At 45.7% G+C, this 22,690-nt stretch overlaps 1 protein-coding gene across 1 annotated transcript in view; it reads left to right on the forward strand.

Moving 5' to 3' along the window:
* The first annotated feature begins 699 nt into the window (after window positions 1-699).
* Window positions 700-22,690, forward strand: part of NOX5 (NADPH oxidase 5) — a 40,262-nt gene continuing 18,271 nt past the window's right edge. The window contains exons 1-9 of the mRNA XM_057723312.1: window positions 700-762; window positions 9,129-9,252; window positions 11,428-11,578; window positions 16,038-16,248; window positions 17,283-17,511; window positions 19,025-19,178; window positions 19,381-19,559; window positions 20,654-20,836; window positions 22,467-22,599. Coding sequence (XP_057579295.1) covers window positions 713-762; window positions 9,129-9,252; window positions 11,428-11,578; window positions 16,038-16,248; window positions 17,283-17,511; window positions 19,025-19,178; window positions 19,381-19,559; window positions 20,654-20,836; window positions 22,467-22,599 — 1,414 coding nt within the window. The 5' untranslated portion in view covers window positions 700-712. The remainder of the gene's footprint in view (window positions 763-9,128; window positions 9,253-11,427; window positions 11,579-16,037; window positions 16,249-17,282; window positions 17,512-19,024; window positions 19,179-19,380; window positions 19,560-20,653; window positions 20,837-22,466; window positions 22,600-22,690) is intronic.

Here is a 22,690-nt window from a genome sequence, read left to right on the forward strand (position 1 = left end):
ATTTCTCTTAGCATTTTAACAAATAGAGCTTGCAGACCTCCGTTTTTCTACAGGTCCCCTGGACAGAAAATCCCTACACGTGACTGTTCCAACTTATTTTTACATAGGACATTGGGGCTGAGTTACACTCCCTCTGTGGTTAAATGCACAGTCTCCAGAGTCAGCGCAACATAGCGTGAATTCCTGCCAAGCCACCTGGATGTGTTGCTTCACCTCTCTGAGCTTTACTTTCCTCATCTGCAGCATGATGCTAACACCCACCAAGCAGGGCTGTGTTACGTACTAAATCAAGCACTGTGTGTAAAGTCCTGAGAACAGTGCATGCCTTAACATTTTTGTGGGTAACTGATGTTATTGTGGTCAATGAAGTCTCACGGAGCATTTTTTTTCACCGTGCATTTCTAGATCTCCTACCTGCCCAGTCTCCTTGAGGGCGGGAAAGTGGAAGGTACTGGGCCAGATGGATTGCAGTCAACATTCTCCCAAGGGAAAGGCTTCCCCGCCCCAGCATCAGTTCTCATTGTTGGAATTTCTCTGGAGCAAGTGGGCCACCAGCCAGCACATGGCTCACTGAGCAGCTGTGGGTGTAAACAGCTTTTGAGGAAAGTCAGGAAGAGGAGTTGGGGAGAGGTGAACTGTGGGCTTCAGCACGCAGGCTGCTGTATGGACAGCAGCCTTTCTGGGACCTGTGGTCTAGAAGACAGCAGAGAGGATGAGCCTGCTGGGAAACACAGCCCTGCCAGAACCTGAAGGCTGCAGAGGGTGAGTGGCTCATTTGTCTAGCTTTCCATGCCACAGACAAGGGAAAGGCAGGGGTTCTTTGCCTTTGGGAGATCCACAAAAGGGTGACTGCCGGGGGCAGGAGTAAGGAGACCTGAGGATGCTCTTGCCTGGTTAGTAGCAAGCTGTGCAAGCTTGAGCAAGTCACCTGCCCTCTCTGGGCCTGTTTTCTCATCTGTAAAATAAGGAATTGACTAAGTCAGACTAATAACCATACCTAGCATATATGCAGTGCTTAACTGTTGCACTTTCACAAATAGCATCTCACTGGGTCCCTGTAGCAACCCAAATTCACATTTGGTGAATTCGCAAATGTGGAATCTGCAAATAATGAGGATTGATTGTATGTAAATGAACCCTTCATTGGAAGGTTGATTGTCATATTTACAGATGAAGAAACTATTGTTCACTGGGGCCTGTTATTTAGTTGGTACAAAACAAGGCTGGACCTAAGATCCTGGTCTCCTGGGGACAATTCTGGCCTCTCATCAGCACCATGTTCCCTTTGAGCTCTGAAATCTGAAGTTTCCCAGTTTCTTGTCGAGGATGTCAGTCTCCTTCCGTGCTACCTCCTTTTCCCCTCCTGCCCTCACCCCTTACTTCCCACCAGCTGCCTAGTCTCTTCTCCACCTTCTTCCCACCTTTCTGATCCCGTAGGCCAGGCACACTAATATTTCTGAGAAGAGAGAGATGAGCATGTGATATCCTGTCCCCACGCTACCTGGGTTAGCACTTGCATGCAACCTGTTTTCCAGAGTTCTCTCTGCTTTGTGGAATACCTTCCTGTGGGGTTTTGAGAGAGGGAGTAAGTGGGGCTGTTTAACCCTCAGGGCAGTGCCTCTCCAGATGTGAACCTGGACCACCCAGTGTGGGTCACAAACACCCGGGGGGCTGGTTAAATATGCAGATTCCTGGGCCCCACCCCAAAGTTGGTGACTTAGAATGTGCATTTTAGCAAGCTCCTGCTGTTTCTGGCGGGCACATATCAGGATTTGGGAACCACTACTCTTTAGGAGACTGCACTGTCGGGCTGCAGAGGGCTGTTGATAGTATTGCGGAAAACCCATCCCACGAGAGACCAAGCATCACACTCAGAGGGTTGGAGAACTCAGGTTTATTGAGCCAGCGGACCCAGCTAACGCTCCAAAATTCTGGGGCCCCGTTTCAGGGGGGTCTTTTCCTTATATAGGTTAAAGCATATAACTATAATTGGTACAGACTGATTGGTTGGTTTAAACAAGGCTCTAGTTGAGTTTTTACATAAACAGAGGTTAGAAAATTACTATATGTTACAGGCAGTAACAGAGTGGGGGAGTTGCTATGGGTTACACACACACAAGGGGGGCGGTTTCCAAACAGAAACCTGTAGGAGCAGGACATTCCATACATATCAGGACTAAGGTCACAATTGGCATTCTCTTATTGGTTACAGGTTGAAGTTAATGATTGCATAACAAGTCTATGTGTAAAGGGTCTCAAACAAAGGCTTGGGGTAGGTGCCTAAAAAACGAGGCATTCCTCCATTATCTGATCACTCTAGTAACTCATTTTACTGTTTAACTGAGGGTGGCAAGCAGGCTTCTGCAAGATAGGGGAGAGTAAGCGATCACAAGTATTGCAGTTCCAATTTTCCCCCATCAGTGGTAGGGAACTATCCTTATATTACAAGAATAAATCCTTCCTAATAAAGATGGATTATTATTTTTTAAAGTAAACTTTAGGATTTAACTTGGTTATATTTTAGTTATAGTTTTGCATCTCTGTAAGTTAAACTTGTCTAGAATTTTATTTTTTTGTCATTGGGATTGGATAATGCTAGCTTTGTAAAATAAACTGGGAATCTTACCATCATTTTCTACAATCTGAGATAGTTTGACATTGGACTTATTTTTTGAAAATTAGATAAAACTCAGCTATAAAAACAAGGTGGGCCTGACATTATTTTAAATGGTTGACATTTAACCCTCTTTCTAATTTCTTAAATAATTATTGGTCTGTTTGGGTTGTTGCTTCTTGAAATTAATTCATGTGTCTAAGTTCACCAAGCATTTGCACACAATACTTATATTTCTGTAGCCCTTCCCTTTTCTGGGTTCTATTGCCTTTCTCAATATTAATGTTATATTTTTTTACTTTTTTTCCTTTAATCGTGATTTATTATTTAGTATTTTCAAAGAGCCAACTTGTTTTTTCACTATATTGAGGCATAATTGATGTACAATAAATAAAATGAACAATTTGATGAGTATTGACATACTTGCATCTGTAAAACCATTGCCATAACCAAAATCAATTTACCATTTTGACCTTTTTTAGTTTTCTAGTTCCTTAATTTCAGATTTTATATTTAAGAGTCTATCCTTCTATTCATGTACATGTGTATTTTTTTTTTTCTAGTTCTTTAAGTGGAAGCCAGCTCATTTATTTTATTTTTTAAAGATTATACTTGTTGCTGTAATAACGGCTCCTCTGTGCACTGAGGCCTAATAGAAATACAGAGACTGCGATTTTGGAAGAAGAGAGTGATTATTTTTCTTTGCCAGGCAAAGGGAAGACACAGCAGGCTGGTGCCTCAAGAACTGTGCACCCCTCCCCCACGCCCCCATCCTTGGGAGTCAGGGAAGATTTTATACGTGGGGGCTCGCAGTCTGGGGTATGTGACAAGGATCAAGTTGGTGGAGGTCTTGCATTCTTTTTCCTTTGCATTATTCTTTTTTCCTTTGCAATATTTCAAAACAGTCATAGCTGGCGTTAGGCCACCCGGTGACTGGGGTCTGGCAACTTGTTGATTGTCTGTCTATGGTTTGTCGACTGGGGACCTCCTTTCTGAAATGCAAAACAAACTATAGGAATGATTTTATTACTGGGAAGTAATAGGGCTAGGGAGTGAGAGACAGGATGTAACTCTCAGAGTTAAGTATCAGGGAGTTAGCTTTGTGAAGTAAAAATCTAGTAACTACAGATTAGTGACAACTAAAGTAAAACAAGGAATGATTACTCTTTCAGGCCAGGTTATCTTTCTCCTCTAGCCTGTTTGACATTCTCGTTTTCCTTGCTCTCAAGAGGAAAAAGAACAATCACTTCTATTTGCATTGCAGCATACTCCACTTATAGTTATTATAAAATGTTGGCTACATTCCCCGTGTTGTACACTATCTCCTTGTAGCTTATTTTATACAAAATATTTTATACCTCTTACTCCCTTACCTCTGTCTTTCCTCTCCCCCGTCCTCTCCCTACTGGTAACCACTAGTTTGTTCTCTATATCTGTCAGTCTGTTTCTTTTCTGTTATGTTCACTAGGACGTTTTATTTTATTTATTTATTTATTTATTTAAGTTCTTTATTGGAATATAATTGCTTTACACTCTTGTACCAGCTTATGAGGCACACCAAAGACAATCAGCTGTATTTATACACATATCCCCATATCCCCTCCCTCCCGTGACTCCCCCCCACCCTCCCTGTCCCGGCCCTCTAAGGCATCACCCATCATCGAGTTGATCTCCCTTTGATATATAGCAACTTCCCACTAGCTATCTATTTTACAGTTGGTAGTATATATACGTCTATGCTACTCTCTCACTTCGTCCCAGCTTCCCCTTCGCCCCCTGCCCCCCCAACTCCATGTCCTCCAGTCCATTCTCTGCATCTGCATACTTATTCTTGTCTTGTCACTGGGTTCAACAGTACCACTTTTTTTTTTTTTTGGATTCCGTATATATGAGTTAGCGTACCTTATTTGTTTTTCTCTTTCTGGCTTACTTCACTTTGTATGACAGACTCTAGATCTATCCACCTCATTACATATAGCTCCATTTCATTCCTTTTTATAGCTGAGTAATATTCCATTGTATATATATGCCACATCTTCTTTATCCATTCATTTGTTGATGGGCATTTAGGTTGCTTCCATGGCCTGGCTATTGTAAATAGTGCTGCAATGAACATTACAGTACATGTTTCTTTTTGGATGATGGTTTTCTTTGGGTATATGCCCAGTAGTGGCATTACTGGATCATATGGTAGTTCTATTTTTATTTTTTTAAGGAACCTCCAAACTGTTTTCCATAGTGGCTGTACCAACTTACATTCCCACCAACAGTGCAGGAGAGTTCCCTTTTCTCCACACCCTCTCCAACATTTGTTGTTTCTAGATTTTTTTAATGATGGCCATTCTAACCAGTGTGAGGTGATACCTCATTGTGGCTTTGACTTGCATTTCTCTAATGATTAGTGATGTTGAGCATCTTTTCATGTGTTTGCTGGCCATCTGTATGTCTTCTTTGGAGAAGTGTCTATTTAGGTCTTCCGCCTGTTTGATTGGGTTATTTGCTTTTTGGTATTAAGCTGCATGAGCTGCTTGTATATTTTGGAGATTAATCCTTCGTCCATTGCTTCGTTGGCAAGTATTTTCTCCCATTCTGAGGGTTGCCTTCTTGTCTTGTTTATGGATTCTTTCGCTGTGCAAAAGCTTTTAAGTTTCATTAGGTCCCATTTGTTTATTCTTGATTTTATTTCCATGATTCTAGGAGGTGGGTCAAAAAGGATCTTGCTTTGATGTATGTCCTAGAGTGTTCTGCCTATGTTTTCCTCTAGGAGTTTGATAGTGTCTGGCCTTACATGTAGGTCTTTAATCCATTTGGAGTTTCTTTTTGTGTATGGTGTTAGGAAGTGTTCTAATTTCATTCTTTTACATGTAGCTGTCCAATTTTCCCAGCACCACTTATTGAAGAGGCTGTCTTTTCTCCATTGTATATTCTTGCCTCCTTTGTCAAAGATAAGGTGCCCATGTGTGCTTGGGTTTACCTCTGGGTTCTCTATTCTGTTCCATTGATCTTCCTTTCTATTTTTGTGTCAGTACCATACTGTCTTGATCACTATGGCCTTGTAGTATAGTTTGAAGTCAGGAAGCCTGATTCCACCAACTCCATCTTTCCTTCTCAAGATTCCTTTGGCTATTCGGGGTCTTTTGCGTTTCCATACAAATTGTGAGATTTCTTGTTCTAGTTCTGTAAAAAATGCTATTGGTAATTTGATAGGGATTGCGTTGAATCTGTAAATTGCTTTGGGTAGTATAGTAATTTTCACAATATTGATTCTTCCAATCCAAGAACATGGTATGTCCCTCCATCTGTTTGTGTCATCTTTGATGTCTTTCATCAGTGTCTTATAGTTTTCTGCATACAGGTCTTTTGCCTCCTTAGGCAGATTTATTCCTAGGTATTTTATTCTTTTTGTTGCAGTGGTGAATGGAGAGTTTCCTTAATTTCTCTTTCTGCTCTTTTGTTGTTAGTGTATAGGAATGCAAGAGATTTCTGCGCATTAATCTTGTATCCTGCTACTTTACTAAATTCATCAATTAGTGCTAGCAGCTTTCTGGTAGAGTCTTTGGGGTTTTCTATGTATAATATCATGTCATCTGCAAAAAGTGACAATTTTACTTCTTCTTTTCCAATTTGTATTCCTTTTATTTCATTTTCTTCTCTGATTGCTGTGGCTAAAACTTCCAAAACTATGTTGAATAATAATGGTGAGAGTGGACACCCTTGTCTTGTTCCTGTTCTTAGAGGGAATTCTTTCAGTTTTTCCCCATTGAGAACGATGTTGGCTTTTGGTTTCTCATATATGGCTTTTATTATGTTGAGGTAATTTCCTTCTCTGCCCATTTTCTGGAGAGTTTTTATCATAAATTGATGCTGAATTTTGTCAAAAGCTTTTTCTGCATCTATTGAGATGATCTTATGGTTTTTATCCTTCAATTTGCTGATATGATGTTGATTGATTTGCATATATTGAAGAATCCTTGCATCCCAGGGATAAACCCCACTTGATCATGGTGTATGATTTTTTTAATGTGCTGTTGGATTCTGTTTGCTAGTATTTTGTTGAGGATTTTTGCATCTATAGTCATCAGTGATATTGGTCTGTAATTTTCTTTTTTTGTGATATCTTTGCCTGGTTTTGCTCTCAGGGTGATTGTGGCCCCGTAGAATGAGTTTGGGAGTGTTCCTCCTTCTGCTATAATTTGGAAGAGTTTGAGAAGGTTAGATGTTAGCTCTTCTCTAAGTGTTTGATAGAATTCGCCTGTGAAGCCAACTGGCCCTGGGATTTTGTTTGTTGGGAGATTTTTAATCACAGTCTCAACTTCCATACTTGTGATTGGTCTGTTCATATGTTCTATTTCTTCCTGGTTCAGTCTTGGAAGATTATATTTTTCTAAGAATGTATCCATTTCTTCCAGGTTATCCCATTTATTGGCATATAGTTGCTTGTAGTAGTCTCTCATGATCTTTTGTATTTCTGAGGTGTCCGTTGTTACTTTTTCATTTCTAATTCTGTTGATTTGCTTTTCTCCCTTTCTTTCCTGATGAGTGTGGCTAATGGTTTATCAATTTTGTTTATCTTCTCAAAGAACCAGCTTTTAGTTTCATTGATCTTTGCTATTATTTCCTTCCTTTCTTTTTCATTCATTTCTGCTCTGATCTTATGATTTCTTTCCTTCTGCTCACTTTGGGGTTTCTTTGTTCTTCTTTCTCTAATTGTTTTAGGTGGAAGGTTAGGTTGTTTATTTGATATTTTTCTTGTTTCTTAAGGTGGAACTGTATTGCTGTAAACTTCCCTCTTAGAACTGCTTTTGCTGTGTCCCATAGGTTTTGGGTTGTGTTTTCATTGTCATTTGTTTCTAGATATTTTTGTTTTATTTTTTAGATTCCACATATAAGTGATATCGTAAAGTATTTGCTTTCTCTGACTGATTTCACTTTAGCTCATTTATTTTTAACCTTTATTTATAAATACAGTTAATTCTCACTTTTCATGGTAGTTGTATTCTATAAAGTTACTACAAACCCTGAAGGAGGAAATTCTGAATGTTTTCTCTTAGGGAAAATAAATACAGGGTTTGGTTCCTGCCAGCCTATGGGCACTAAATTTTTCATAAAATGATCAATACATAATTTCTTTTTATGTGTGTTACTGTTTAAAGGCTCCTTTAAAAGCAGAAATTGTTGATTTGTTAACATAGACTTTATAGTCAACTGCACTAGAACTCATGTTCGAACAAAGCTTATCTAACACATGTAATTTCTCCATAAGGCAGATCACAGCATTTTTGTGCTTAGGAACACTAGACAGTGCTTCAGCATTACTCCTGGGGGCCATTTTAAAGAGTAAAATCACCAACAAAGAGTGCAAAAATGTGAAACACAGCAGTAAATAGATCGTGGGAAGGTCATTTGTTTACAGTCTGAGAGCTGAGACAAGTAAGCAGATCATGGCCTTGTTTGACCTCAGCTGGGAACATGCACATCAGGTAACTCAAATGTATTCCCACTTTACCCACGTCCATGATGACCTCAAAAATGCTGCAAGTATTGACTTGAGGGTTACAAATAAATTTTAGCAAGTAGGTGAATTTGCGGATGTGGAATCTGCAAATAATGAGGATCGATTGTAGCTAAATCATTTAAGGTAATATGAAACTCATCGGATACAGACAAAAGCCATTCTTGCAGAGGAAATTTATAGAATAAGATGTTGTGAATTCTCACTCATTGACTCAATTTTGGATTGCTGGGTCCTGATGCCACAGAAAGTGCTGTTCTCATTTCATCACTCACCTCTGTTCTGATCACAGTATCGCTAGCTCATCTGTGAGGGTTTTAGATGGCTGATGTCCTTGTGACACTGTAGAATACGCCCTGGACCTGGAGATTCAAGCCCTGAGGTCCTAGTCCTGGCATGGCTTGTACTTGAAGTGTTCAGGAAGAGGGCAGAGGCTCTGGGGCGTGATGAAAAAAGCACTGGCCTCGGAGTTGAGCTCTGTCTTTCTCTCTGTCTCTAACCTGTTGAACAAATTCTGCTAAAAAACTCGAATGCTCCGAGCCTGTTTCCTCCCTGTAAAATGTCATAAGGAGGAAATAGGCTCAGAGCAATTGAGTATTTTACATTTGGTAACAGAGACCAAAGGAAATAGTGACTGGGAAGGATTTTGAAAACAGTAAAGAGCTATGTAAATGTGCAGTGCGACAGTCACTGTCATCGTGTTAATGGCGTCCCTGAAGCGGGCCATTCTCTGACCATATGCCCACAGTCTGGGGTCCATCTCACTGGGGTCCTGTCATTCCAGAACCTAAAGAGGCTTAAGCCTGGGGCAGCCAATGTCAGATGGGAGGAAGAGATGGGGACTTAGAGACATAAAGAAGTAGCTCCCACTCTGAAGTTGGTTCAACACCATGGGAGACCCAAGGCCCTAATAGGAGAAAGACAGAGGTCCTGGGGCCACTGTGAGACCTCCTGAACCCTTGGCCACCCCATACCCACCAACCTCTCTCCTTTGTCTGCCAGCACCATGAGTGCCGAGGAGGACACCAAGTGGCTTCAGTGGGTGACACGCCAGTTTGAGACCATTGCAGGAGAAGATGGGGAAATCAACCTGCAAGACTTCAAAAGAGCCCTGAATGTGAAAGAGGCAAGTGTCCACTCCAGAAGTGGGGTCCCTGCGCTCATATTTTGTAGAGGGAGAGCAATCTGGTTTGCAGGACACAGTACCTCACAAGGAGGGAAATGTTGCTCCCTGGCTTCCCCCGGGCTTGAGGCTCCACTTCTAAGCAGGGCCAGAGGATGTTGCTGTCTCTGCTACTGGGGTCCTTCCACCCCTCATGGTAGCTATGGCCTCCTGGGGTCTTCCAAACAACACGTGAAGTTGGAAATCAGTAGCTTGTCAAATCTTAAGAAATATTATTGCCCTCACAATTACTGCTAGCCTCATGGGCAAAGGCGATGTTATGACTTAAGCTTCCTGCCACAAAATAAGCTTTTCCATGATTTGTATCTATTAAAGGCCCATTTGCACTGCCACACCATGCCCATTCCTCTCTCTTGGTTTCATAGGTCCTCTGCCCATCCCCGTAGCAGCCTGCATGCCCAACAAACAGCAGATACATTAGCAGAAAGGTGGGAGGATTGAGCCTGCAAATGCCAACCTCTCCCCAGGTGTCCCCTGGGCTGGCATCTCTTAGTGGCCTGTGTCCTTGATGGGCATGAGCCAGTGAGCACTTGAATGCCCCTGTCTGGATGGGAGAGACCCTCACTTGCTGGTACCAGAGATACTGCTTAGAACCCTAAAAGCTCTTCCTCCTTTCATAGTCAATCTGGGGAAGGAAAAAAAGACCTTCTGCCTAACAGGGGCTGTAAAAAAGATAAAGGCCATTTGGGATGGTAGAGAGTGACAAAGGCCTTACTCAAGGGACCCACAGGAAAAAGGGTTAAGCCAAGGCAGAGTTGGACTGCCCACAGTGGACTTCATGCTTGTGAATTTAGGTTAGACCCTAAAGCCTTTAGACTCCTCTCCCTGCCTCAAGGGGAACATCTGGGCCTGGCATATCTGTAACACTGACCCAGCCTGTTTTCTTAATTTCTGTGTTTCCAGGGCCTAACACCAGGCTGGGCAAGGAGGGGCTGCATGGACGTGATTGTTGGATGAATGAATGGATGAATGATGAATGGGATGAGTGAATCAGCAACTGAGAACAAGTGCTGTTAAGAACAAGCCTAAAGTTTTTATGCATCTACTGAGATAATCATATGGTTCTTATTCCTTAATTTGTGAATATGGTGTATCACACCGATTGATTTGTGTATATTGAAGAATCCTTGCATCCCTGGGATAAATCCTACTTGTTCATGGTGTATGATCCTTCTAATGTGTTGTTGGATTCTGTTCGCTTATATTTTGTTGAGGAATTTTGTGTCTATGTTCTTCAGTGATATTGGTCTGTAATTTTCTTTTTTTGTGTGATATCTTTGTCTGGTCTTGGTATCAGGGTGATGTGACGACCTAGATGGGTGGGATTGAGGGGTATGAGGGAGGCGATATATGTATACATATATAGCTGATTGACTTCATTGCACAGCAGAAACTAACACAACATTGTAGAGCAATTATACTCCAATTTAAAAAAAAGGTCTACATTAAGAACATTTAATGTAGGCTATAGGCAGCTCAAACAACAAGTAAAGGCAGGGAGATTGGGAGTGCCATATATACATTACTATTAAGAAAAAAATCAAATTGTACACTTTAAACACATGCAGTTTATTGTATGTCAGAAAAACAAAACAAAACAAAACAAAAAACAAGTAAAGGCAAAGACGGAGGTACTCAAGTGGCATCTATTTCATAAGTCCTTCCTGGCTTCACTATCCCTCGGGGTCACCCCAAGGGGAATAAGACAGGACTTGGGAGGAGCCTTCAGGGAGACCCTTGATCTGACCCTTTTCGCATGTTGAGTAAGGGGGTACCAGAGGTCTGGACTATAAGGCTGATGGGGGCAATGGACTGTGGGGACAAAGAGCCTATGTAAATTACCAGGCCTGGGGGCCAGAAGGGGGCCCAAGGCCAGACACAAGCCCATGCTTGCTGTAGGGATCTGAGCCATGGACACTGCCCCCTGGTGTGGCCTTGTGGGCAGATCACACACTGTGTTCAGGAACCTGAGTCCTCCCTGAATCCCACCACTCCACGGCATGTACACACACACACACACACACACACACACACACACACACAGATGCAGTGAATGAATTCAAAGCCCGGACCCTGTAGGCACCCTTGTGCCCATCTCCTGCCCTCCTCTGGTCACAGTCCTTCTTTGCGGAGAGATTCTTCACTCTGTTTGACTCGGATGGAAGTGGCACCATCACGCTTCAGGAGCTGCGGGAGGCGCTGACCATGCTCATCCACGGCAGCCCCACAGACAAACTCCGATTCCTCTTCCAGGTGTATGACGTCAACGGTAAGGGCCCTTGTGAGGCGGGGGAGGGCTCACTGGGGGGACAAAGGGAATCTACCCATCTCAGTGACTACCCAGCATGGGGCTGCTTTCTCCAGGTGAGGCTGACCCTGCCGTCTCTCTCTCTCTCTCTGTGGGTTCCCCGCCCTGTCTCTGGTCTCTGTTTCCCTTTTGTTGAGGGAGAAGTGGGACTGTGGCAGGGAGGCAAATGCCCTTGATTTAACTTACCAGAAGTTAGAGCTTTCCTTTGTTCTTTTCTATGTTCGAAAAAAGAAATTGTTTTTTTTTTTGCTTTTTAATAATAATCGTAATAGCCCACTATTAACATTTTAGACAATACTGAATGGTTTAAAGAAGAAAACAAAAATCACCCAGAACATTTTTCTGTACTGTCTTCTAACTGATCGCATACACGACTCACACACGCTTTTTTTTAAAACAAAATGGGATTATACTCTACGCACTGCCTTTTTTCACTAAACCATATACAGGATTGTTCATGTGAGGCTGTATTGCTTCATAACATCATTTTTATTGTAGTAAAATATACATAATATTAAATTTACCCCTTTAACTATTTTTAAGTGTATAGTTCAGAAGCATTAAGTAAATTCACGTTGTAGTGCAATCGTTACCACCATCCATCTCCAGAACTTTTTCATTTTTCCAAACTGACACTGCATCCATTAAACATAACTCCCTATTCCCCCCTCCTCTAAGAATTTGACTATTCCAGGTACCTTATATGAGTGAAATTATATAATAGTTATCCTTTTGTAACTGGCTTATTTCACTTAGCATAATGTTCTCAAGGTTCACCCGTGTTATACCATATGAGAGGTTTCATTCTTTTTTAAGACTGAATAATATCCATCGTATGTATATGACACATTTTGTTTATCCATTCATTTGTCAATGGACACTTGGACTGCTTCCACCTCTCGACTATTGTGAGTAATGCTGCTATAGATATGGGTGTACAAATATCTCTTCAAGACGCTACTTTCAATTCTTTTGGGCATATGCCCAGAAGTGGAATTACTGGATCATACAGCAATTCTTTTTTTTTTTGAGGAACTGCTATACTCTTTTCCACAGCGGTTGCACCATTTTACATTCACACCAGCAATGCATAAAAGTTCCAGTTTCTCCAACACTTGTTATTTTCTGGTTGTTTGATAATAGCCACCCTAATGGGTGTGAAATGGTAACTCAGTGTAGGTATAGCTTCATCTATAGTGGCTGCATCCTATTCCACTGTATGTCTGTGATCCCATGTTCCATGCAGCACAGCCTAGTATTGGGTTGGCCAAGAAACTCGAACTTTTTGGCTAACCCAATAGTTATGATCTCTGATTCTGAGGCCAGGTCCCTCAGGTTCATATCTCAGCTCCACTAGCTATTAATCATGTGACCCTGGGCAAGTCACTTAACTTCTCTGTGCTTTAATTTCTTCACCTATCACATAAAAATAACAGTCAGTTGTAATAGTACATACTTGTGAGGTTGATAGGAGGATTAAATTAGTTAACTTAATGGAAACTCAGGACAGTGCTTAGTTCGTGATACCACCTTTACAGGTGTCAGCTGTTATTTATTACTATTTGCTCAGACCCCATTTCCAAAAGGGAGGATTCCATTGTTCCCTCCTCCTTTGTGGCATTATCAATGACACTGCAATGACCATCCTGGTTTTGACGTTTTGGCAACTTTGTGGCTTAAAGGGTCTCTGAAGGCCCAGAATCATCAAAGGAAGGAAGGCTGAAGTGGGAAAAAGGCACCCAGTGAGACTGAGGTGATTGGCGAGGCCAGACTGGGCAGACCCCAGAGGCCATGGTTTGGAATCTCAGTACAATGAGTAATGGGGAGCCACTGAGGAGCACTGAGCAGGGGAGTCACAGGGCTGGATTTGCATCCTGAAAAGCTCAACCTAGCTGCTGGGCAAGGCCCTCTGGCCAATTGGGTTTCTCTAGCTCCCATTCCCACCTGATTCAGTCTAGCCAGACCTCATTCCTGGAGCCCACGTCCCAAGTTGACCCACACCACTGCCACTACGTGGGCAGCTGACTCTACCTGCTTCCAGAACATCTTCCTCAGACTCCACCCCAATCTTCATGGGACCCTCTTCACTGACTGCTTTCTAACCACTAAGCATTGCCCACCCCTGGAGCTTAGCAACAACCTCAGATGGAGAGGTTGGCCTGTGACAGGAGGAAGCAGCACACACACCTCCTCCTTGCAGACAGAGGTGGGGAAGAAGACAGGGCAGGGCAGGTAAGAGGAGGTTTGTAGTTTCACAGCAGGAACTAGAGGGCATTCATTTCTGGGCGCTCTAGTTTTCTCCAAGAGTCAGGCAGGGACTAGATGGTCATGGAGGTGAGAAGTGTCTTGGCAGACAGCAGAACCATGACCTTGCTAGAGAAGCACAAGAGGACCGCGGGCAAGTTGAAGGCCTTATTGTGGCTGGGATCAGACACTTCCTGCTCTCTTGGGTGCTTTCCTTCAGCAATACTCACTTAGCTGCCCTGGTGCAGCAAAGGAGAAAACAGGTGGTTGGATTTGCCTAGGGATGAGATATTTTTAGGGTCAGTGCAGTAGAAGGACAGAGAGACAAGGAATAAAAATGTGCACAAGGATAATTGTGAAGGAGGACCCTGGACTTGAAATTGGCAAAGGAGAGAATAAAGCTGAATGGATGAGAGCGTGTGAAGGGGCGGGGAGGGACTGGTGCTCTGGATGTGGTCAGAGCGCCCACAGGCCATTGTGAACCCCTGTGTGATTTTGACCATAAAAGAGGGCCTGTTATCACTCTGGAGGGACTTTGGAAGTCCAAGCCAGGAATTATTTCTTTTAAAAGGGACTTATGGACTTCCACAGCCTTTTCAGATGGGATGGAGAAGGCTTCAACCCATCCCGTGCAATAGTCAGTCTTGGGGGGGGGGGGGCACCTCTCTTTCCAGGTTTTAAGAGCTTGGTGAAGGAACCGCTTCTTTCTCTGTAGTTTTAGTGGGAGCCTGCAGTGCCTCGTGGGCATGGTCCTGGATTGCCTTCTGAACTTGTCCTAGATTTATAATATATCTCAGGGCCTAGTTCACATCCTCATCCAGTCAGTAGTAAGAAAAGGCCTCCCATAGGTCATTTCAAATGGGCTAAGTCTCAGACCACTCCTGGGGGCTACACAGACCCTGAGGAGTGCAATAGGAAGCAAGTCGGTCCCGGGTTCATGAGTTTCTTGGCAGAGCTTTGCTAAGGTTTCTTTTAACATATGGTTCATGATGGCTCTTGACTAGGAAAGCTGAAGGACAGGAGGTGTGGCTGGAGAGTAGCATATTAGACTCCGCAGTGTACTGCGATTACAGACTTTGACTTTGGCCCAAGTGATGATCACAATACCAGTAAGACTTTCCATTTATATGCAACTACCATCTTCCAAATACTGCATTAAGAGCTTTGTTATTAATTATCTATTATCCTTGCACCAATTCTGAACGAGAGGAATAATTAGCCCCATTTTAGAGATGAGCAAAGTAAGGGGCAATGCGCTAAAGGACTTATAGCCTCCATCACACAGCAATCTTGTGTCTGTATCCAAAACAGCCCAAGAAATCACTAGCCACGGGTTCTACTGCTCATGAGGAATGAAAATATATACAGGAAAAAAAAAGCCCCAGATCCCATCTCGGTTGGTACAGTAGTTTCTCCAGTTGGTTGCAGGACCCCCGTGGACACCAAAATCTGTGTACGCCCAAGTCTCATATAAAATGGAGTAATACAGTCGGCCCTCGGTATAGATGGGTTCCATATTCGCGGATTCAACCAACCGCAAGTGGAATCCGCGGATGAACCCGACTGGACAGAGGGTCAACAATAGTTTTGGCTTCCTTTTCACTTCATTCTTAGCCATTCATGTTCACATAAGGCCACAGGGCTGAACTTGAGGACCCAGCTGTGGCCTCTCAGGACAACATGGATGTGCAGCTTCCGCTACAAGTTGGGGAAAAACAGAGAACCTCCTCACCATCACCTCATATACAATTTGCCTCTGGATAACTGGGGCTCTGGGCACAAAGCTCCTTATAGATTAAGTAATCGAGTGTATCTTCTGGGCACATGATCTTGGAAGCTGAGTGGTACTTAAAGAGGAGGCTGCAGATTCTGGAGGAAGGCATGCCCTGAGGCCAAAGATTCTCCATGCTTCGGGAGATGTTTGCCTCTGTTAAGTTCGGCAGTAGGGAGCCATGGAAGGTTTGTGAGTGGAAGATGCCATATGTCTTTCGATAGACCAGATGCCTGGTCTATACTCCTAAAGAGAGTTGGTTGGCAGAAAGCTGAAGATGAACGAACAAGAAAAGTTCACCCCTCGTTGCAATGGTTGTGCAAGGCAGGGGGAGCCCCCAAGTACGGGGGAGTTGTGCAAGGCAGTGGGCAGGCCCCCACTCTGCTTTATCCTCGCTTGGGACAGGCAGCGGCTCCATCGACGTGGACGAGCTGCGCATCGTGCTGCGGTCGTGCCTGCGCGAGAGCGCCATCTCGCTGCCCGAGGAGAAGCTGGACCAGCTGACGCTGGCGCTCTTCGAGTCAGCGGACAAGGACTGCAGCGGCGCCATCACCTTCGAGGAGCTCCAAGACGAGTTGCAGCGCCTCCCCGGGGTCATGGAGAACCTGACCATCAGGTACCGCCCTGTCTCGTGCCGGGATTAGACACCAGGTGCGAAGTGGGGCCTGAACGCACAGAGGATCCCTCAGCCCCGCCCCGCCCCGCCCCTGCCGGCCCCGCCCCGCCCCTGCCGACCCCGCCCCGCCCTGGCCCCGTTTAGCCGCCTTTTGCCTGCTTTCTCTTGGGAACAAAGGTCTGTCCTACAGGGCAGCTGTTGTCATGCGTCAGTTTTCTACAGTGTTTCTTTAGAATCAGCTCACGATATTAAGTACTGGGCGTTTTCACAAATATACCAGGGCATGGCATGGACAAGGAAATTAAAGTTACAAAAAGAATGAAGTTACAAAAGGACATTATAGTTACTTCACCTGAAGTAACACGCCTAGGATCACGCAGATAATTAGCAAAGACAGTTATGTATTCAGCTTGGTCGAGAAGCTACATGTATCAAAACTTGTTCTCACAGTAATAGCAGAGTTCTGCTGGGGCTACGTTCCACCCTGCGAGACAGGTAACTTATACCAATAAACAAGTACATAAACTAGATAAATAGAAATTTGATAAGCGCTGTGCAGAAAATACTATAAAAGGGATGTAACAGTAGACCCAAGTTTGACTCCAAGCTCTGAATAGTGCCAGTTTTGTAGTTCATTCTTTTTGTGTATTAATTTTCTTGTGGGTTTTCACAAAACCTCTCAGATTCTTCCATCCTTTTCTATTGCCTCCCCTCCCTTGCCCCTAATGGGGAAGGAGACGTAGGAAAGAAAGAAAGGAATGAAAGAAAGAAAGAAGGAAGGAAGGAAAGAAAGAGAAAGAAAGAGAGAGAGAGAGAGAAAGAAAGTCGTGGGTGTGGCATCAGACAGACCAGAGATTCATCCCAGTTTCAACTAGCTGTGTGACTGTAAGCAAGTCACTTGACCTCTCTGTTTCCTGGTGTAAAAGAAAGCGGCCTGTTTGCCACGAGGCTCCCGAGAGTTCGTGGGCTGCGGAGGGAGTGGGTCTCTAGGTTCAGACTCTGGTGGTCCCTCTGAGTGGAGCCCTCTCTCACAGTGCTGCCCACTGGCTGACGCCTCCCGCCGCCCACCCACGCCGTCCCCGCCCGCTGACCGCCGCCTACTGGCACAACCACCGCAGCCACCTGCTCTGTCTGGCCGTCTACGTGGGCCTCCACGTGCTGCTCTTCGCCCTGGCAGCCAGTGCGCACCGGGCCCTCGGCGCCAGCGTCATGGTGGCCAAGGGCTGCGGCCAGTGCCTCAACTTTGATTGCAGCTTCATCGCGGTAGGGCTCTGCGGGCACAACGCAGGGAAGCGGGTAGGGGGACTGAGATAGGCTCTTCTTAGACAAAATGACGGATACATGGACACCTGCAGTATCAGGGTAGGATGGCACCTTAGAAACCAGCTGGGCCAACACTCAGTGATGGGGACTAAGGTTCAGAGATGGGCAGTGAGTTGTCTGTCCATAGTCCCACAGCAGGTAAATAACATAGCTGGCATTTTTGTGTGCTTACTATGTACCAGTCACAGTGCTAAGCACTTTCCCTTTGATCCTCACAATAACCCTATGGGGGACCCAGAGGAGGTGGGGCTGGCTCCTGTACAGGGCTCTAGCCAGAAAGTGAATGCTCCAAGGGGCCTCAAATGCCAGAGTGTGATTCTGGGGACCAGAGACTGAGGTCTCCAAGTGTATTTGATAACACACTTCTACAGCTGGAATGAAATAAAACACAACAAAAATAAACAGAAAACAAAAACCCCTCCCAATTACCCAATATATGCTACTTACTTATAATTATATGCATGCCTTATTATCATCAGCCAGTAGGTTTATGGCACAATATAACTATAAGGCAAGGCTCATCCCCCCCCCCTTTTTTTTTAAGATTTTTTTGATGTGGGCCATTTAAAGTTTTTATTGAATTTGTTATAATATTGCTTCTGTTTTATGTTTTGGTTTTTTTGGCTGCGAGGCATGTGGGATCTTAGCTCCCCGACCAGGGATGGAACCCACACCCGCTGCGTTGGAAAGCAAAGTCTTAACCACTGGACCGCCAGCCAAGTCCCAAGGTTCATCCTGAATGATCAGAGATGTACATCTTTAGTTCAAACACTCCTCTTGACAATATCAGCTTCTTATTAGAGTGGGTTTTATTTTTAACCTCATAACCAGCTACAAAGAATTCACACCAGGAGTGGGAGACGTGACTTATTTTCATGGTCACTTGCTCTTGTCTTATTAACACTATTTTCAATCTGCATTTTCTCTGTAGGGAATCTTTTAAGCTACTTGTCCTTTCTGAGGGGTAGTTAGCTTATTTAAGCAAAAGCAGTTAATGTAATCTGCAAATCCACGTATCAGGGCAAGCGTAAACACATTAAAGCAAATGAGCAAGTGAGGGGGCCTCATCATAAGCCCTTGAAAAGCCCCATCTGCCCCCAGGACATCTCGAGAACCACATGTGGCATGGTGCCTGTCTGACATATGACTAAACGAGGGCACCATATCTGCACAGATGCTAAATATTAGTAAAAGCTTATGTGCTTCCCACGTGTTGAGATAAAATATCGGCAGACATTCTGTGTAACATTTCCTCTTCCCTCCCTAATTCTGGAGATCCTACTTTGGAGACCCCAGCTGTGGACCTAGGGGAGCAGTGAAGGCTGGGGGGCGGTGGTGACAGGGCCTGGTTCAGGAAGCACGGTCAGCTCAGGGCAGGGAGACAATTCCTGGGGCATGGAGGATGGGGCGGAGACTGAGCCAGGCGGGGCTGTCTGCCGCTTTGCCTGGCCAGGTGCTGATGCTCAGGCGCTGCCTCACGTGGCTGCGGGGCACGTGGCTGGCTCAGGTCCTGCCCCTGGACCACAACATCCAGTTCCACCAGCTTATGGGCTACGTGGTGGTCGGGCTCTCCCTTGTCCATAGCGTGGCCCACGTGGTGAACTTCGGTGAGTAGCCCAGGGCTGGGGGCGAGGGGTGGGATGGGACCTGGCCTTTCCACAAACCACTCAGTTATCCCACCCCTGTGTGTCCTACCGGACGATGGGTGGGGAAGGGGGGCCCTGGATAAGCCAGCCCTCTGAATGGGGAGGGGTGGGAACCCCAAAGGGAAGGTGCGGTGGGCAGAGCTTGTCTTGTGCTCGTCTCCAGCACTCCGGGCTCAGACTGAGGCCAGCCCCTTCCAGTTCTGGGAACTGCTGCTCACCACAAGGCCTGGCATTGGCTGGGTCTGTGGCTTGGCCTCCCCGACCGGTGTGGCCCTGCTGCTGCTGCTGCTCCTCATGTCCGCCTGCTCCAGCTCCTGTGTCCGCAGGAGCGGCCACTTTGAGGTGCACCAGCCCTTGTCCCTTTGCCTATCCCTTCCTGCGCTCCCAACTTCATTTCATGCTGTGTCCCCTCTAACCTACTCCAGAGCCCAGGAAGCTCCAGGCAGTCTGTGTACTATGGACATGTGATTTTGGTTTTGCCATCGGGCTGTAGGATATGTCTGCTGAGTGAAAATGTTCTGCTCTAGAAGATTCTACCTTTTTTGCTGGCTTATCCCCTTGCTCTAATTGGATTAAACTGGGTACAGGGAGGGGAAGGAACACAGGCTCTTCAGGGTTCTAATCCCCACCCCACCACTTACGGGTCATTCATTGTCCTTATCTGTAAAATGGAGCTATAATTTTCTACCTTTGAAGTTATTAATATTTTAGGAATTAAATGAGATAATACATGTGAAGCCCATAACTACATACTCCTGGTGCATGGTCACTCCAAAAGTGTTAGGTCTAGCTTTGCTTTCCTCTCTCTAGCTTCCTTGAGAAACAGGAGGTCACAGAGGGTTTGGTTTGGAGACCAGAACTGTCCCCTGGACTGATCTGCTCACATCAGAAATAGACATATATATATACAAGTCACCTACTCTGGGCCAGCAATGATCCTTTGAAGTCAGAATCAGAATCCTCATTTGACCCATGAAGAATCTGACTCAGAAAAGTAACTTACCAGACCAAGGTCCCACAGCTAGTAGCAGAGCAGGTGCTAAAACTCAGGGCTTTGTTCTCTCTTCTCCACTCGCAGGACATCATTGCTGTCTTTCCTTCCTTCCCCCTGAGAAAGGGTCAGTGAGGAGGAACATCTGTGCTCATGAGCCCATCAGAGGGGGCAATCCGCTCTGACCAGAACACCTCCAGGCAGATGTTCCAGATGTTTGCCACTAGCACCAAGAATCTTCCCTCACAGACTCTCTGGGCCAAGCCCCCAGAACAGAGAGGCAATGAAGCTTCACACCCCCACCCTCCTGCCCAAGCCTGTTCCCAGGAGAGGGTGTGTATGGCTAAGGCTCTAGGCACCGTCCTGACTTTAAGGATGGCTGTGAACCTTGGCTCTGTTCCACTCCCAGGCCTTGACTCTGGCAACTTACTCCCCACGCCCACAGGTGTTCTATTGGACCCACGTGTCCTACCTCCCCATGTGGCTCTTGCTCATCCTGCATGGGCCCAACTTCTGGAAGTGGCTGCTGATCCCTGGCACCTTGTTCTTCCTGGAGAAGGCTGTCAGCCTAGCAGCATCCCGCATGGAGGCCTTGTGCATCATGGAAGTCAATCTCCTCCCTTCCAAGGTGCAAAGGGGGCCTGAGGAGCCAAGGGGAGTCACGGGTGGTGGGGTGCAGCAGCTGGGTACCCTGTTAGACCTCCACCCCCAAGGAAATAGGGAGCCCCATCATAGTGGAGGAGACAAGCAAAGTGCAAGACTTGGTCCAGCCCTCCAGGAGTGACACTTCTGGAAAGGTAATGACAGGTGGGCAGGGTACCACTACAGGCCAGGTGTGCACAGAACACCTTCAGTAAGTATTTATTCGTGTCTACAAGGTGGCAGGCCCTGCGCTAGGTGCAGAGAAGCCTCAGGCACTGTCCCACTCTCCATAGGCACACAGGCTAATAGGAGAGTCAACTCTTTCGTTACAGTGTAGGGCTGTGCTGGTAAGAGAAGAAGAATCTCAAGAGATGTTAAACTCTTTGTCTTTGAGAGATCAGAGAGGCTTCAGAATGAGATGGGAGCTGCCATATCAGGGTTTTGAAAGATGAATAGGAGTTTGTTGGGTAGACAAGACAGGGAAGGGTATTGCTGGGATAAGGAACAGCATGGACAAAGGCACAAAGTTATGAAAGGGCATACTGTACTTAGGGGACTATAGGTAATGTGGCACAGCTGAAGCCAAGGTGCCAGGGAGAAGCTGGAGGGATGGGCAGGGCCTAATGGTGAGTGGCCTCACTCTGCAGGCCACTGGGAACCCCTGAGCAGGGGAGGGGAGGGGCAGTGGTATTGAGCTGGTTTCTACTCCAGCTGGATTTCTTTAGTTGCTCTGTGGAAGATGGCTTGGAGGGGATCACTGGGGGAGCTGTTGCACATATGCAGACAAGAGCTCATGAGATACTTGACCCTGAACTGGATGGGGAAGGGGCATATCACAGAAAGACTCAAGAGGTAACTGGCTGCATTTGCGGTTGAGGGGGGGAAGGAGTCTAGGCTGTCTTGCAGGTGTCTGAGTAACTGGGGCCATTTTTGGAGAAAAGGAAGGCTGTTCTGGGTGGGTTTGACTCTGGACAACTTCAGAGTGAGGACATGGAAGCCAAATAAGAGGCTGAGGTTTGTGTCTAGGCCCTGGCATCAAATCCCATGGTTTCTTAGCTGGTGGCCTGGAGCAAGTCATTTAACCTATCTGAGCTTCAGCCTCTCCTCTGTAGAGAAAAAATGATGTTCGTCTCAGAGAGTTGCTGTGAGGACTAGAGATAGCACTTAAGGAGCTCCACACAGCTCTGGCCCTCAGTAAGTGCTCAATAAACCGAAGCTACTATCCATGAGGCTGTTGTATCCTGGGGGAGATGCCCATTCATGGTTGGAATACCACGCACGTGCCATAGAAGTTCCAAGAAAGGGGCTGGAGCAGTCAGGGGCTTCACAGAGGAGGAGGGCTACTAAGAAGCAGTATTTACACCACAAGAGGTGGGATCACACCATAAGCCCCCCTTTAGACGCAGCCTGACTCCCCTTCTCTGATCACTGCCCACCCCCTGATTGGCAGATGTGCTGCAGGGGTGAGACCCTACTCGCAGGCAGAAGGGTCTTATGTCTGGGGCTGGTACAGCTTATGGTGGAGAAAGATGGCCCAGCCTCCATCCTCTGGCCTTGGGGCCCCTGGCAGCTCTGGACTTGCACAGATGACCCTGGTCTCTTTCTTCTCTCCCCAGGTCACTCATCTGCTCATCAAGAGGCCCTCTCTTTTCCACTACAGGCCTGGCGACTACTTGTATCTGAACATCCCTAGCATCGCGCGTTACGAGTGGCACCCCTTCACCATCAGCAGTGCTCCCGAGCAGAAAGGTAGGTCCATTCCAGCCCCACCAGTCACTCAGCAGGTATTACTGAGTCCTTGTCGTGTGCCAAGCAAGGCTAGGAGCCAGGAGCACAGAGG

Source organism: Hippopotamus amphibius, chromosome 2 (genome assembly GCF_030028045.1).
Source record: "Hippopotamus amphibius kiboko isolate mHipAmp2 chromosome 2, mHipAmp2.hap2, whole genome shotgun sequence".
NCBI classification, from domain to species: domain Eukaryota; kingdom Metazoa; phylum Chordata; class Mammalia; order Artiodactyla; family Hippopotamidae; genus Hippopotamus; species Hippopotamus amphibius.